This window comes from Dipodomys spectabilis, unplaced genomic scaffold, assembly GCF_019054845.1.
Source record: "Dipodomys spectabilis isolate Male_0828 unplaced genomic scaffold, ASM1905484v1 ptg000017l, whole genome shotgun sequence".
Taxonomy (NCBI): Eukaryota; Metazoa; Chordata; class Mammalia; order Rodentia; family Heteromyidae; genus Dipodomys; species Dipodomys spectabilis.
Genome location: NW_024870694.1, coordinates 10684073 through 10701537, shown reverse-complemented (window position 1 = coordinate 10701537; position 17465 = coordinate 10684073). Strand labels below are relative to the sequence as shown.

The 17465-nt window shown below is 35.5% G+C and overlaps 1 protein-coding gene and 1 pseudogene across 8 annotated transcripts in view; both read left to right on the top strand.

The window, feature by feature from the left end:
• Dlg1 (discs large MAGUK scaffold protein 1) overlaps positions 1-17465 on the top strand; it is a 204709-nt gene that overhangs the window by 161704 nt on the left and 25540 nt on the right. For 4 of the 8 annotated variants that reach the window (XM_042669937.1, XM_042669944.1, XM_042669928.1 and 1 more), the window contains 3 exons: positions 486-662; positions 6229-6298; positions 12758-12857. In XM_042669937.1, the coding sequence (XP_042525871.1) occupies positions 486-662; positions 6229-6298; positions 12758-12857 (347 nt within the window). Of the gene's footprint in view, positions 1-485; positions 663-6228; positions 6299-12757; positions 12858-13526; positions 13561-17465 lie in introns of all 8 variants that reach the window. The other 4 variants (XM_042669962.1, XM_042669985.1, XM_042669954.1 and 1 more) reach the window with 2 other exon arrangements.
• On the top strand, positions 10750-10850 carry LOC122099885 (annotated as a pseudogene).

Genomic DNA, 17465 nt, shown 5'->3' with positions numbered 1-17465 from the left:
GAAGTGTAAATAATAGTATAGCAATCCAGGCCAACCTGGACATAGATGTAAATGCTTTATTTGAAAAACAGTGAAAGCAAAAAGGGCTGAGGATATGGTTCAAGTGGGAGAGACCCTGCCTAACAAGTGCAAATTCCAATACCACCTGTAATTTTCAGGAGACAGAAAGATTGTGAGTTCAAAGCCAGCAGGGGCTACATAGCAAGAACCTAATTGAAAGGAAAAACTAAAAAAGGAAAAGAAGAACAATTTCTTCTAAAGAGAAATGGGTTGGTAATACACTAAAAACAAACTTCTAACAGGTTGATTGTGCTATTTTTTTCTCATTTGCTTGTGTGTATGTGTGTGTTCAAAATTGAACTTGGTATTATTCTACCAAAGAGTACTGATTTTGTCTATCCAAATACATATAGTTTTAGAGTCCTATGTTTAAAATGTTCACTACCACTATAATAATTATTAACATTTTTTTCTTCTGTTTCTAGAGCCCTTTTTGATTATGACAAGACTAAAGACAGTGGCCTTCCTAGTCAAGGATTGAATTTCAAATTTGGAGATATTCTCCATGTTATAAATGCTTCCGATGATGAGTGGTGGCAAGCCAGACAGGTTACACCAGATGGTGAAAGTGATGAAGTTGGAGTGATTCCTAGTAAACGCAGGTAAATTGTTTTTTGGGTTTTTTTACCCACCTCAAAACAGGCTTTGAATAACATAGATTATTGTTTCTCTTACTATGTAACAGGGATATACTAGAAGAACGTTATCCTGAGTGAAACTAAAGTCAAATATTGTGTGATCTCCCTTCCATGTGAAATCTAAAATAGTCAAACCAAATCAGAATGTACAAAGGTAGTTACCAAGGGTCTAGGAAGAAGAATGTGAAGATTATATCAGAGATACAAACTTTCAGTTGTACAAAATAATGAATTTTAGAATTTATTATATAGCATGATGAGGACAATGTTTTACTTGGAATTTTCTGATAAAGTAGATTCTTATCAGAAACAAAGCATAAAACTGTAGTATGGATGTGTTAGTTTGATTGTAGTGATTATTTCTCTATACATGCATAGCAGATCAAATTATATACTTCAGGAAACCAGTCCTAGTGGATCATGACTATACTCCAGCCATCTTGGAAGACAGGCAGGGTAATCATGACTTTAAGTACAGCTGGAACAAAGTTAGCAAGACTTAGCTCAAAAAAAAAAACAAGTTGTTTGAAACAGTCTCACTGTGTAGCCCAGGCCTATTTAGAACTTGCAGTTCTTCTGTCTTCACTTTCTTATTGCTAAAACTGCTGTGCAGGGCTGGAAATGTGGCTTAGTGGTAGAGAGCTTGCCTCGCATGCATGAAGCCCTTGGTTCAATTCCTCAGTACCACATAAACAGAAAACGCTGGAAATAGCATTGTGTCTCAAATGGTAAACTAATAGCCTTGAGCAAAGAAGTTTAGGGACAGTGCCCAGGCCCTGAGTTCAAGCCCCAGGACTGGCAAAAAACAAAAACAACAATAACAACAAAACAAAAACTGTGGTGTACACTGCCCAGCCTTGCTACCTGAGGGTTTTGAATTTAATACACACACACACACACACACACTCACACTCACACTCACACTCTACTTCCTCTGACTTAAAACAGAATGGAAATGGATGCTTTTTTAGGGCCAGTCACAGTGACTCACTTTTCTGATCTTAGCTATCTTGCAGATGCAAGTGGGAAAGGTGTAGTCCCAAGCCACCACAAAGCAAGACTCTATCTACAAAATAACCTAAAGTAGTATACCAGGCACTACTGGCTCAGTTCTGTAATCCTAAATTTCTCAGAAGGCAGAGATTGAGAAAAATCCCAATTTGAAGACAGCCTGAACATACACACATGACCTCTTCTCATCCAATAGCTAGTTGAACTAGTACATACCTGTTGTCCATGTTGTGAGAGAAATGGAGATTGAAAGGATCATAGTTCCAGGCCAATTCAGAGACTCCTTTCAACAGAAAAAAGATGGGTGTGATGGTACATTCTGTCATTTCAACTACATGGGAACATGGGATGCATATTAGGATCACAAGCCAGGCCAGCCCAGGCAAAAAGCAGAACTCTTACCTCAAAAACAAATAGAGCAAAAAGGACGAGGAGTGTGGCTCAAATGGCAAGTAAGTCACTTCTTAGTAAAACACAAGCCTTGAATTCAGCCCCCTATACCACCAAGAAAAAAATAACCTGAAGTGAAAAGAGGTTTAGCTTGCTTAATGGCAGAGCACTTACTTACCTAGCAAGTGTAAATCCTTGAGTCAAACCTCTATACTGCAAGTAGAAAAAGCAGGGGGGAGGGGGGGGGAGTAGTGGAGGAGGGAGAATCCATTAGTATGCCTCACATCTCTTTCAGAACATGTAAGGTCTCCTCCACAGGACCATCTTCCTGTGCTGATAATTTTGTATGAGCCTTGAATGATGTTATAATCACTAGGTGGCCCTTGACAAGGAGAAAAGCTCCCACCCCTGAATGCAGTGTTGATTTTTGGTGGTGTTGGTTGGTTGGTTGGTTGGCTGGTTGGTTGGCTGGTTGGTTGGTTAGTTGGTTTGGGGGTGGGGGTTGTTGGTTTGGTTTGGTTTGGTTTTTTGCAATACTGGGTTAGTCTAAAGGACTCAAACATTTCAGTGATTCATAACTGCGTGCTTAAAGTTCTTAGATGCAGGCTGACTTTGAAAAGGATCCTCCCAGTCTCTGAATGTTGTCTAATTTTGTAAAAGGGAAGACAGTTCCTAAGCCTGACACTTACTTCAGGAGATTAAATACATCCTAATTATTGCCTAAATGTCTTTTTGTAAGGCCTTTTCAAAGTTTTTTTGTTTTTTGCTAGCTCTGGGATACTGTCCCTGGGCTTCTTTGCTCAAAGATAGCATTCTACCACTTGAGCCACAGTGACACTTCCAGCTTTTTCTGTTTATGTGGTGCTGAGGAATTGAACCCAAGGCTTCATGCATGCTATGCAAGCACTCTACCACTAAGCCACAGTCCCAGCCCTCAGTTTTAATATAAGCAGCAAAAATGGTTAATGTGATTGTAATGTTTATTTTAGGAAATTCATTTATTTGAGGTCAAATTTGATGGAGCAAACATGTTCTGAATGAGTTAACTTTATTTTTATTTTGTTGAACTCATTGTAATTGATAAGTATACCAAGTCATGTAACTATATATAAGGAGATATACAAATGAGAAGTGATATTTTGTTTTTGCTTTTTTTGTTTGCTTTACATTGCTAAGGATCAAACCCAGAGCTTCATGTGTTAAAATATTGCCAAGCTTTGTGATTATGGTCTGGACATTGATAACTTTTGTTGCTAGATAGAGCCACATACTTGGCAAGATAGAACTATTGTACAATCACATATCTGATGGCAAATCCTCTTTTAGCAATGCAGTTCTTCTCATAGCCTGTTTCCTAGAATAGACAGCTGCTTAAAATTCAGGAATACTTCTTGAGTTAGTAGAAACTTCATATCTTAAATATAAAGGTCAGAGTTCCTAAAAATTGTCATATCCCACAGAGATATCTGGTAGAGGTTTTACATGTCCTTTGAACCAATGAAAAATATTGCTAACTTAAATAGCTAAAAAGGGAGTTACCATGAAAGATATAACTTAGGACCTCTGTCAGCCCCCTAATTCATGAGAAACATTACAGAATATCCTTTTTCTCATAAAATAGAAATATACTACAAATTATGCCAGTTTGTTCTTAAATGTTTTGGGGGCCTTTGTTTTGTTGGGCAGGGGGTAGGAGGGTAGGAGGTTATTTGTTTTGGTGTTGGTCTTTGGGCTTGAACTCAGGGCCTGAGCACATCTCTCAACTTTTTTGTTCAAGGCTAGCCCTCTACCACTAGAAGCACAGCTCCACTTTCATCTTTTTTGGTGGTTAAGTGATGATAAAGGGACTCACAGACTTTCCTGAGGATCACCATGATTCTCAAATCTCAGTCTCCTGAGTAATTAGGATTACAAGAAAGAGACACTGGTGCCCAGCTCTAAAGTGTATTTGAAACTTGTTTCCTTGAATAAAACAATCTCCTCGTTAGACCTCTGTTTATAATAGAAGCATGAAGAATTTTAAGTCCTACAATTCTGTATTTTCTTTCAAGGGTAATATTTACATATGAATACCATACGTCATTTAACTATTTCTGAACAAGATAATGATTAAAAAACAAAGACTTTTTGAAACAAAAGACATTTGAAAGTCATTCAGAAAACAAAGCCATACTCACTAAATGCTAGTTCTATGGATACCCTCGATAAGTACATAGACGAGCTTATTATACATTTTTATGTAGCACTAAAAAAAAAAAAAGATTTGGTTTGGGAAAAGGTTTGATTTGGTTTTCTTTGTTTTCAGGGAGACTTCGGGATTTTTGCTTTTTCTTTTTTTTTTTTTTTTTTTTTTGGTAGTGGGGCTTAAACTCTTGAGCTTGAACTCTTCAGCTGAAGGCTAGTGCTCTACCACTTGAGCCACAGCGCCCCTGGTTTTCTGGTGGTTTATTGGAGATAAGAGTCTCACTGAGTTTCCTGCCCAGGCTGGCTTTGAATCACGATCTTCAGATCTCAGCCTCCTGACTAGCTAGAATTACAGGCGTGAGGGCTTGACTTTTGGGGTTTGGGGAATACTGAGGTTTCACCTCAGGGCCTCATGCTTTCGTAGGCTTTCTGAACTATACTAATAGTATTGCAAGTTGAAATCAAGGTTTATAAAGAGCTCATTTTACATTAGACTTTTCAAGATTCATACTAATGCTATACTTCATATGAAATTTTATTTTCTTGCCAGATTTTGTTACAGTTTTATCTGTTTAGATGTTTAAGTAACACTTTGTAAACAAGGGTCAAAAAGACACCCATCTCACATTCAAAAAGATAAGGAAGGCTCCTTCCAAACTCCCAAGACACTTTATTTACTATATTACACATTTACACATACTTGTCATTGTAGTTAAGCTTTTTATTTCCTAACCTTTTTTTCACCTTTCAGTGCTACAGAAACAAAGGAGTTCAGGAATAATGCAGTGAACATTCATGTATCTTTTACCTATTTTCACCAGTTGTTAAAATTTTCCATATTTGCTTTGTCTCTCAAGCTTCATTTTTATCATCCTATGGTATGCCTAGGTGACTATTTAAACAACAACAACAAAAAAACTTGGGTATAAGAAAGTTGGAAAGGGCTGGGAAGGTGGCTCAGTGGTAGAGCGCTTGCCTTGCATGCATGAGGCCCTGGGTTCAATTCCTCAGCACCACATAAGCAGAAAAAAAAAAAAGCCGGAAGTAGCGCTGTGGCTCAAGTGGTAGAGCGCTAGCCTTGAGCTGAAGAGCTGAGGGACAGCGCCCAGGCCCAGAGTACAGGCCCCACGACCGGACCCAAAAAAAAAAAAGACAGTTGGAAAATAAATAAACTTGGAAATGATGCCTTACAATACTTTCAGTGGAATTATGAAATAGGGTACATATGTAAGTATTACATATGTGTTGTAGTTTGGTGCCTTGCAAAAAGTTTGTATTTCATATTAAAAATGAGCCCTATAGTCTATTTTTCAACAAGTTTAGTTAATTTTAGAATGCAAACCTAGGTGGCTTCTAAATGTCTTTGAAATGTCACAAGACTCCTTTTTTACTCCTAGCTGGACACAGTTGTTTATGGTTGTCATCTCAAGCTGTGTGGGAAGCTGAGATTGGAAGGAATGGTCTTTTAAGCCAGCCAGGCAGAAAAATTGGGAGCCTCCATCTCCCTGGAGTGTTCCTGTGATTCTAGACACAATGGAAAGCATAAAGTAGATGGATCAAAGCTCATATATGAGCCCACACTGGAAACTTATCTCAAAAATAACCAAAAAAAAGGACTGAAAGAGTGGATCAAGTGGTAGAATCCCAGCCTAGCAAGCATGAACCCCTGAGCTGACCCCTGAGTACCACAAATTTGAAAAACATTTCTAACCCAGGAGGCTAGCTGTGCTGATAAATCTCAGATACTCAGGAGAATTCAAGAACAGCCTAAGCAACATCGCAAGACTCTAGCTTTAAAAAGGGAGATTTTATATATATATATATATATATATATATATATATATATATATATATATTATATATAGCTCAATAGTAGAAGAAATTCTTAGGCCTCAGTTCCATCTCTGGCACCAAAATAAATAAGTAATCTTCTGTATTTTGGCAGAGTTGAGAAGAAAGAAAGAGCCCGGTTAAAAACAGTAAAATTCAATTCCAAAACAAGAGGAGATAAAGGGGTGAGTATATGGTATCTCTTATTTCTGGAAATCAGTAATTAAGGATAATAGGCTTTCAAAACTCATTTGAACCACATTGAAAATTTTGCCATAATTAATTATAAATAGTTCTTGCCAAGTACTTGTTATTATAAGAAGCATTTATTAAAATCAAGTACCTATTTTTCAGCCCTTTCCAAATTATCAAAGTTATCATTTGATATGCTCTTAGCAACATACTTTTGTTCAAGATTATTTTTAAAAATAAAATGGACTCAGTCTTCATTCAGATGTTCAGTTAGAGGACTTGTAGCCAGAGGTCAGTATATGCCTTTAATCCTAGCACTAAAGAGGCAGAGGTGGGCTGGGAATATGGCTTGGTGGTAGTCCTTGACTAGCATGCATGAAGCCCTGGGTTTGATTCCTCCATACCACGTACACAGAAAAAGCTGAAAGTGTCACTGTGGCTCAAATGGTAGAGTGCTAGCCTTGAGCAAAAAGAAGCTCAGGGTCAGTGCCCAGGCCTTGAGTTCAAGCCCCAGGACTTCCAAAATAAATAAATAAATAAAGAGGCAGAGGTGAGAGGATGAAGAGTTCAGACCAGCCTGATCTACAACTCAGACTATGTCTCAAATAAAAAGTGACCAAGGAAGGGGGAATTGTCTGATCAATATAAATTGGGAAAGCTCTAGTATAATAGTGATTAGTCCAGCCTGTTGGCTTTCTAAACCTATAATCCTAGCTACTCAGGAGGCAGAGATCAAGAAGATTATAAATAATTAAGATCATTGGGACAAGCCGGGCACCAGTCACTCAAGCCTGTAATCCTAGGTACTTAGGAGGCTGAGATCTGAGGATCACGGTTCAAAGCCAGCCCAGGCAGGAAAGTCTGTGAGACTTTTATCTCCAATTAACCACTCAGAAAACTGGAAGTGGCCCTGTGGCTCAAGTAATAGAGCGCTTGCCTTGAGCTGAAATGCTGAGGGACAGCACCCAGGCTCAGAGTTCAAGCCCCATGAGCAAAAAAAAAAAAAAAAAAAATCATTGGGATAAAAAGTTAGCAAGACACCTTGTATCAATCAGTAAGCTAAATGTGGTAGTACATACCTGTGATTTCGGCCATGCAAGGGGCATAAAGAGAAGAATCACACTTCAGGCTAGCCTGGACAAAAAAAAAAGTGAGACTCTCTTCAAAAAAAATAACTAAAGGTAAAGGGTCTGGGACATAATTCAAGTGGTAGAACCTGCTTAGCAAGCACAAGGCCCTGAGTTCAAACCCCAGTGCTACAAAATGCAATAATGATGATGATAATGACTCTATATGATAGGTCCCATCAAAATGTGAACTAATTGCAGTTTTTAGGCCAGTCTGGACAGAAAAAAGTCCTTCTCAATGAAGAGTTCTCAAAGAAGCACAACTTGTTACCCCTAGTTAAAAGACAGTCTGATATAAATGGATAGCACCCAGGTATACACCTGAGCAAAAACTGAGATCTCACCTCAATTTAGCAAGGAAAAAAATTGAGGCTCGACTTATAAGACCCTAAATTCAAAACCCACTACCACCCCCCATAAAAGTGTGTGTGTGTGTGTGTGTGTGTGTGTGTGTGTGTGTGTGTGTGTGTGTGTGTGTGTGTGTGTGTGTGTGTGTGTGTGTGTGTGTGTGTGTGTGTGTGTGTGTTAAGCTTGCAGATTAACTCATGAAGATTTCCCCTATTCTGTGCACTCTTCATTCCAGAAATGATTTCTTATATAATCAATGTTTTAAATGTTGGAATGAACAGAAGGCGTTATTTGGAAGGAGTAAGGAATCTGATAGTCAAAGAAATTTGGAGATGGTCAAAATATAACAAAATTCTTTCATATATATTTTAGATGTGTATTTTTTTATTTTCTCAGCTTAAATGTAAAACTTTGAGTTGTCAATAGACAAGCAAGATAGCACAGACTTCAGTTGTACTATATATATAATTGCTAATTATTCTGAACTCACTGCAGTAGAATATTCTCTAAAACAGCCTGAAAAAAAGAGCTGAGCACATGTTATATTGAAATATTTTTCCTGGCAATGTTTATGTCTTGTGGTTTTTTTAATCTGAAGCAAAACTTTGTAAATGTTTTGTTCATAGAAGTGAAATAATAATCATAAATTTTGAAATAAATGAAATTTTAACTCAGCAAACAAATTAACTGTTCTCTGAACATCTCTGGTACTACAAAGAATGAAACCTAAAGCTTTAAATTTTAAAAGAAAATATATCTTTAATATGAAATTAAATCTTAGTAAATTGTATAATATTAAATTTCAGAAGTGTTAAAATACGAAAGTAAGGTGAGCACAATAGTTCATGTAATCCTAGCTACTCAGGAGCCTGAGATCTGAAGATCTTGGTTTAAAGTCAGCCCAAACAGAAAATTTCATGAGCCTCTCCTCCAATTAACTACCAGCAAGTGGAGCTTTGGCTCAAGTTCAGAGCACCAGTCTTGAATAAAAAAAGCTAAGGGACAACACCCAGGTCAAGCCCCAATACCAACACACACACAAAAAAAGAAAAGTCAGAATAGTATGATCTAAAGCAATATTAAAGAAATTTGTATTGTAAGGAAAATTCCTAGTAAGTGCTCAGGTTTTGAAATAAGTACAATGAAGTAATACTGTATGTATATCTTTAAAAAATAATTTAATGTACAATAAGCTGTCGGAGGTTGCATGTTGTAACTTATCTTTCATCCTATACAAATTTAACTGAATTAACGATATGTTTAAATCTCAGTCTTGTTTGTTTACTGTAACCACTTGATATACAATCACTGTGTTCTAACACAGCACCAAAAGTATGCATGGTACTGAGTGGGGTAAAAATACGCTTGCCATTGATACAGAACTGCATTTCTTTCTATAACACCATTTCCTCTTCTTCCTTACCCTTTCTTACATGGTGATTTGTGCACTTTTTTTACTATAGACTTAAAATATTTCAGTTTCTCATTAACGTCTTAATATTCATCTATTTTGAAAGCTACATATAAAAATCATATATTTAGATATTTAATCATGTGTTTTAAATTTAGTATTTTATCTCTTTATTGCACTCTCACAATATGGCATTAATGAGAATTAAGTAACTAATCATAGTATTTTTATTGACTATATAGAAAAACTGGAGGAAGCATGCCTCTTCAGTTTTGTGTTTCCCCTACACATTTTTGTCTTGTTTGCTTGTGCTGCTTTTATTTGCAGTTTTAATAAATTCTTCACCTAGAGAATGTTAAACATAGTACAATTAGTTTCATAACTAACAAGCATTTCTTACTGTCCTCTGCTATGATATCTTTATGATATCTCATTTTGGCTAACTGCAAAATATCAAGAATCAGAACATTTTAAACTTCATGTTTCTTTTGGTTATATGGTGTGAAACTGACTCTGACCACTCTATATGCAGTTAAATAGAGTAAATAAACTTTCATTTCAAATGTCCATTTCATTAGATACAAAAATTACTACTAAACTGTAAACCAATGATGCTTATGAACAAAAAGATTTAGAACATTCCTAAATTAAGTTTTCATAAGTTTTTGTTTACTCGGCCTTAAATTTCCTTTGTTCTAAAATTTGGATTCAGCTAAATAATGCTACTTGACATTGTGAAATAATTATAAACCCTCATTTCTCCACAATATTTCTTTCTTTCATAGAAATTTTAACTTCTGCTTAGAGCTTTTTTATCTCATTTCTTAAAGCCTTCCAAATTTTATATTGAAATCAAGACAGTCTTATTTGGCTAATGAATGAAGTGTATATTATTCCTGAATTGTTGATAAGAAAAGGTAAAAATGAAAGTTTAACCTTGTTCTATAATCTTCTCAGAGTAGATCCTCTTGAGTCACAAAATCAGAGCTAAAAGTCACTTTAATCACCAGCATCAAATGCTTAAAAAAGCAAGAACAGCCAGGCGCCGGCAGCTGAAACCTGTAATCCTAGCTACTCAGGAGGCTGAGATCTGAGGATCACGGTTCAAAGCCAGCCCAGGCAGGAAAGTCCTTGAGACTCTTATCTCCAATAAACCACCAGAAAACCAGAAATGGTGCTGTGGCTTAAGTGGTAGAGTGCTCAGCTTGAGCTGAAGACCTGAGGGACAGCGCCCAGGCCCAGAATTGAAGCCCCATAACCAACAAAAGAAAAAGCATAACAAAAACATATGTCTGATGTCATATATAACAAAATTAATATACATAGTATTGTTCCCTTTATCTGAGAAAAATCAATTTCAGGACATTCACTGGATGCCTAAACCATGGATATTATTCAAACCATACATTCACCTTTCCCCAAAGTTACATACCTGTAATAAAGTGCAATTTGTGATAGGTACAATTACAGATTAATAATAACATGATAAACTAGAATAATTATAACAATATACTGCAATAATACTGCTGGTATTGGTACTTTACTGCTTTGGGGCTACTATTAAGTACAATGAGAGGTGATAGTTGGAACGACACAGAAAAGATTAACATGGCCCCTACACAGGATGACACACAAATTTGTCAAGTGTTCTATATTTTTAAATTTTGTTCAGATAACTACATAACCTGGAAAGGTTGTTGCTGTTATTGATTAATAACATACTGATAGTATTAGTCTTTTATATAAACATAATATATACATATAAATAATTTGAATTCTTGAAAACTATAAACTGTGCTGTCAACTTTGGAAAAAGTATCCCAGTCTACTGTGTTGAGTTGGCATTATGCAGAAATTAATAGCCATATTGTTCTAGAAATGTTATATTTAATTTTTTTTCCATGTGTACAGGGGTAAACACATATTGAATATGTAAGTTTTTACCTATGTGGGTTTGATTATAAAAACTGATAAAGTATTCTCTAAATAATGAAGAAAAGTAAAATAAGGGCTACTTGAACACAATCACATTGATGCCAAACATGCTGTCTAGTAACCAAGATAGCTATTAAATCACTAACAAGTGAGTAGGGTACACTGGGTGAATACAGTGGATAGAAAGAAGGAGGTTGCACATCCTGTACCAGCTGGACAGCAGGAGATTTCATCATACTACCGATTTCATCATATTTAACAATATTCAATTAAAAATTAGGAATTATTTCTGGAATTTTTAGTTGAAAAATAGGTTTCAGTTCAGCATGTCAATTTATGAGTACAATGCATATTGATCAGTGTCATCCTGGAATATTTTATTTAACATTTTCAGACCACAGTTTAACCCAGAGTGTAACTGAAACCCCAGAAAGCAAAAGTACAGATAAAGAATAGTCAGTTATAATGTCTTAAGACATAGATAAACTCAAAAAATCAGGACAAAATGTCTGTCATCGCAAGGCTTGGATTTGATCCCCAGTATTAAACACACACACACACACACACACACACTTTATAAAATAAAAGTGGTCATCGCCAGTGTCCCTGTTAGGTAGATTGTTTCCTTTTAAACAGGAAAAGTTAACAGAAAGCTAGTTAATTTCTCTTTAACCAATTACAGAAACTGTTCCTCTTTAATAGCCTCGTTCTTCTTTGTGCTTCATGGTCTTAAATCTGTGATGGCACACCTCAAAGGAGAAAAAACTTCTCTAGCATCTATACAGTGAGGGACATCAAATCAGCTACTTAGTTCCTTCATGGTAACTAAGTATAAATGATTAGAATCTTAATTTCTAGTAGCTTTTGTTCTATATATAGGATATGGTGCCAATGGACTGGATATGGTTCTGTTTTCTTTTAAAGTACATAAGTACAATGCAGCTTAGAAACAAGTAAATTAATTGTAATAGTATTCAAGTTGGCCAAAAGACTTTTGACCCCTCTTTAACCAAGGGTTAAAGAGTTGGAGTTTGTATGCCTGATGAAACTCATTTCTCTTTCCATTTTTTTATTCATGCCAAAACCATTTATCTTTTTCCAAAAACATATTATTTTAAATAATAGCAACTTTATCATAATTATTTTGGTTTTTTAATAGTGCTTTTCTGCTAGTTCATTGTAGCCATAAATAAAGGAATAAAGGGAAAACAATAGTTAGGCTAGAATAAAATGAAGATTATCTAATGCACAAAAATAATTGAGCAGCAAAGTACCTAATAGCATACCTGGTACTTGGAAAATTTCCTATAAAAATATACATCCATATAAACAAATACTAACTTAGTCTATACTGTAGTAGTAGCCTGATTTACTCTTTTTGTCAAGTAGCATTTCTTATTCTAAGATATATCTGGATTATACTTTTTAAAATTTGTAAATATTTCCATTTGCAAAATGTTAAGAGGACTATATACCTAATTAGAAATTCACTTTTTGTGTGATTAAAGTGAAATTCATATAAACTGCACACTGTGGTCACAGGAGTCAGCTTCCACAGAGCTGCTAGCCTGGGCCTTTGTACACACAGACAGTAGACATCCCTTTGTTTTGCCCCTCCTTCTCTTCTTCAGCAGTCATTCAATGACAAGCGTAAAAAGAACCTCTTTTCCCGAAAATTCCCCTTCTACAAGAACAAGGACCAGAGTGAGCAGGAAACAAGTGATGCTGACCGTAAGTATGTGGATCCAGTGGCCAACTGAAAGTAAATATAGAGGCACCTACTGCCCTGCAGTTGGTTGTTACCATGGAGACAGTTTCAAGAGCTGCAACAGGTTACTGTTTTAAGCAGAGAAAACTTTAACAGGTATACATTCATATGTACACTAGTCTTAGGTTTTTCTTGTTCCTTTGCATTCTTGAAGTAAACAATGTATTGTTACCTGTTAATAAACATTTTAAATAAACAGAATTACATTTGAATTGAGTTCTCATTTTTAAAAAATATTAAACATTCACAGGAAAAACTGGATACCTGATTTCTAGGTATAGCACTTTAAACCTTTGATAGTAGATGATCTGGAATCATTCCATTTTTTATCCTGTTTCTTATTATATGTAGATAATGTAAATTTTACTTATAAAATATCAGGAAGTGGCCTAAAATTTTACCTCTCCATCCTAATCAATAGCTAAGCTAGATTTTTGTTCTTTTTATAAGTTACATTTAGCTGTTTGCTCATTCCAAACTTTCAGAAATCTACAAAAATGCTCTGTAGGATATGTGTACCTGTAATGGTCTTGGAACTGTCTCTTACTGTAGCACCAATTTTATGAATTACTGACAACTATTTTCTTTGATTATCTTTTTATTGCTTGCTCTCTGGGGACTACTCTCTACAGGAGATCCCTGACGACATGGGATCAAAAGGCCTGAGTAAGTGATCAAAATACTCCCCAAGTTATTTTTTAACCTCCATCCACAGACCTACCTTATTCAGATACATTTTGAGATTCATGGTAGTGCCCTTCTGGCATAAGGAGGTGTGTGATACATATTGCTTTTAGGCTTTTCATGTTTATAACATGCTTGGGATTTTTATTTCTGTAGTACTTTTGGGGGGTGCTCTACATTTTACATATTACTTGATAATTTCATGATTTTTATGTCGTTATTTTTGCTAAAAAATTTTTTAATATAGAGGCATTTTAAAGGTTATTTTGTGGCTTTTTTCCATGTTTAGATTTTTTTATTATGAAAATACTGTACAGAGGGGTTACAATTACATGGGCAAGATAATGAGTACTGTGGCTTTTTTTTTAAAGAGTTTATTTAGTAATGAGAAAGTAAAATCTATCCAGCTACTCAAAATAATGAGCAGCGGGCCCCGGAAACTGGTTGTCCCAACCCTCATTATTAAAATGTAGAAGTGGGCTTCCTTGGAATTTTTGTCCCTATTTTGTTGTTGTTGTTGTTGTTGTAAAAATAAGTTAAAATCACTTTGAATTGTGTGTTTAGAAACATTGCTATGATATAAAGGTATAAAACAGACATTAAACTTAAAGCAGCAGTTTGGGGGGAAGGAAGTAGGCGATCTCTTTTAGTTGTTTTTTGTTTTGTTTTGATGTTGTTTTTCCCAGTCCTGGGGCTTGAACTCTGGGCCTAGGAGCTGTCCCTGAGCTCCTTTTGTTCAAGCTCCTTTTGCCACTTGAGCCACAGCACCATTTCCAGCTTTTTCTGTGATTAATTGTAAATAAGACTCACGGACTTTCCTGCCATAGTTGGCTTTGGACCACAATCCTCCTATCTCAGCCTCTTGAGCAGCTAGGATTACAGGTGTGAGCCTCTGGAACCCAGCTGGGTATCTGTTTTTTTAAGAAGACTATTTAAAACTTTGGCAAATAAATGTATACTTTGGGGTTTTCTTATAAACAAAATTGTGTTTTCGGTCTGTTTTTGTTGTGTTCTTAATTTTCTACTAGTAAGTAATCTTATATAAAGATTGGACAGATCTGACATGTAGAAAGACTCCAATAAATACTAGAATGAATAAATAATCCGAGTCCTTTTTTTTTTTTTTCGTTCTAGTCCTGAGGCTTGAACTCAGGTCCTGCTTGGGTGTTGCACTGTCCTTAAGCTTCTCTAGAATTTGAATATTTCCCAGTTGCTTAACTCAATAATTAACAAACATTACCAAGTAATTCAAGTAATTTCAGGTGATGACTCCTAGAAATAATCTTTTAGGCTACTTATGTTTTAGATGGTTCTTCCCATTTACATGTTTTAGTAATTAGAAAACTTCATAATTTATTGATCATTAAGTTCATAGCTTTTTAGTATCTATAGTAATAAATATTAAATCTCACAAAATATTTTTTATTTGTAGTAACTTTGTACTGGAATTTCAAATTGAACTATTGGTATTTTACTTTTATTTCCATCATAATGATTTAGGTTTATATTAGGATGGGGACAGTAGATATAATGCATAATTACTTCTTTTAATAGAATTGTTATTTTTGCATGTGCCTTTTAACTTTTCCTATCACTAGTAGCATCTTTTTTAATGTTTTGTCTTTTGGAAAAATTACCAATGAAAACCTGAGAACTGGAAAATATTTCCCAAGATTTTTGATGTTATGAGATTTATTTCGAGACTGATATTTTAGAGATTGTTAGGGATTAGTAAATAGACCTAACAGATTTATATCTCATGGAGGCAGCAGAGAGACCTATGACAACTTATAGAAAAAGTAGCTAAGTGAAGTATTTGGTTCCCATGTTGATACTGTTATGATGGATGGTAATTTATTCTTTGTTGTATTTAAAAAAATGGACAAAATTCCACGATACAAGTGAAGAGTAAAAGTAAATCCTAACATATATCAGATATGAAAACAGCATGTTTGGTGCTCTTTTGTATCATGTCTTCCGGTAAGCATATACACACATACTTTTGGGTGGGGGATAGATACCTAGAAAAGGAAGGAATTACTGAGTCACACATGTACGTGTGTAGCAATGTAGGTCCAGTTGGCTTTCCATATCCGTAGGCTCCATTTCCTATGGAAATATTTGAGGCAAAAATTTCAAATATTTACAAAAATTCTACAAGAATTATAAAATTTTCCACACAGATCAGGCACTACACTGAATCCATCCAAATCAAGCCAAGTGTCTGTTTGCTATGTGTCAGCTTGCACACAGGTCCTCTGTCATTCTTCAGCACTTTTTGAGCATTGTTTATTTCATGGCTTCCAATAGTTTAACTTTATCTCCTTGTTATTTATTCTTGAATATAGTATAACAGCTTTCTACATAGCATTCACTTTTGTTTGATATATTAAGTAATACAGTGATGGTTTAAAATACATAGGAATGCCAGTGTCTTATGCTTGTAATCTGGACTGATATTCAGGAGGTTGAGATCTGAACATCACAGCTCACAGCTAGCCCTGGCCGAAAGTTTGTGAGACCCCACCAAATAGCCAATGGCTAGCCTCTAGCACAGCTCCACTTCCAGCTTTTTGGTATTAGTTGGAGATAAGAGTCTCACAGACTTTCCTGCTAGGACTGGCTTCTCAGTTCTCAGCCTCCTGAGTAGCTAGGATTACATATGTGTGCCACCAGCACCTGGCAGTAGTAAGGTTTTATTGCAGAAGAGCAAAGTAAAAGGATGTGTGGGAAAACTTGGAAAATTTGTTATATAATGCTTGGCAGTCTGAAAAGTTTAAAATGAATAGGTGAAAAAAAAATCCTCAGGGAAAAAAATGAATAGGTGAAACAAAAGAAAAAGATAATAGTAACTTTTAATTCCATATCTTTGTCAGATATATTTAATAGTAGGATAGTAAAAAAATAAATGCCACAAGTACTCAAGTACTCATCCCTTCCCCAACCCCTTCTATAATTATCAGTTCAACATTAACCAATTTGGGGTTTTTTTTGTTTTTTGCGGGGGGGGGTCCGGTTGTGGGGCCTAAACTCTGGGCCTGCGCGCCGTCCCTCAGCTCTTCAGCTCAAGGCTAACACTCTACCACTTGAGCCACAGCGCCACTTCCGGCTTTTTGTTTCTGCTTATGTGGTGCTGAGGCATCAAACCCAGGGCCTCATGCATGTAAGGCAAGCGCTCTACCACTGAGCCATCTTCCCAGCCCCCAATTTGGTTTCTTAAGTACTACCATTTACTATCTCCTTCCACCCCATTACAATAACTAATTTTTCTTTCTTTCATAAATTGAGGTTGCAGAGTTTAATACCAATCCTAATATAAACTTGAAGTATTTTTTGTTTTATGTGTGTATGTGAGACATTTCTTCCACTGAGATAAAGTTTAAAGAAATAGAACAGATAAAAACTATAGAAAACAAGGTATGGTGATATATACTCCTCTAATCTGAGCACTTGGGAGGCTGAGATAGGAGGATTGTGAGTTCAAGGCCTGTGTTAACTACATAGATTTTGTCAAAAAACAAAAAGAAGAGGAGCTATATAAATGAAGCTATGCAATTTTTTATGTTTGTGAAAAATAATTTAGAACAAATTAAAATGTCTTAAGTAAATAAGCAAATCATAACTTATCAACTCAATAGTCTATTACTATATAATATGTATAATTTTATATGTACTTGTCATATTTTAATTTTACTTTAAGTCTCTGCTTTATTTAAAATGTATATAACTATGGTTGAAAAAAATTATATGTTGCCTTTGCAGGTTAGAATAACTTACGCTAACGGTCACAGTTCATGAATTTTTTTTTTAACTCTCTATTTTCAGTTGTGCTAGCTGATTGAATGTGTGGTGGGTATTATAATATAGCAGATAATTATGAAATTTCC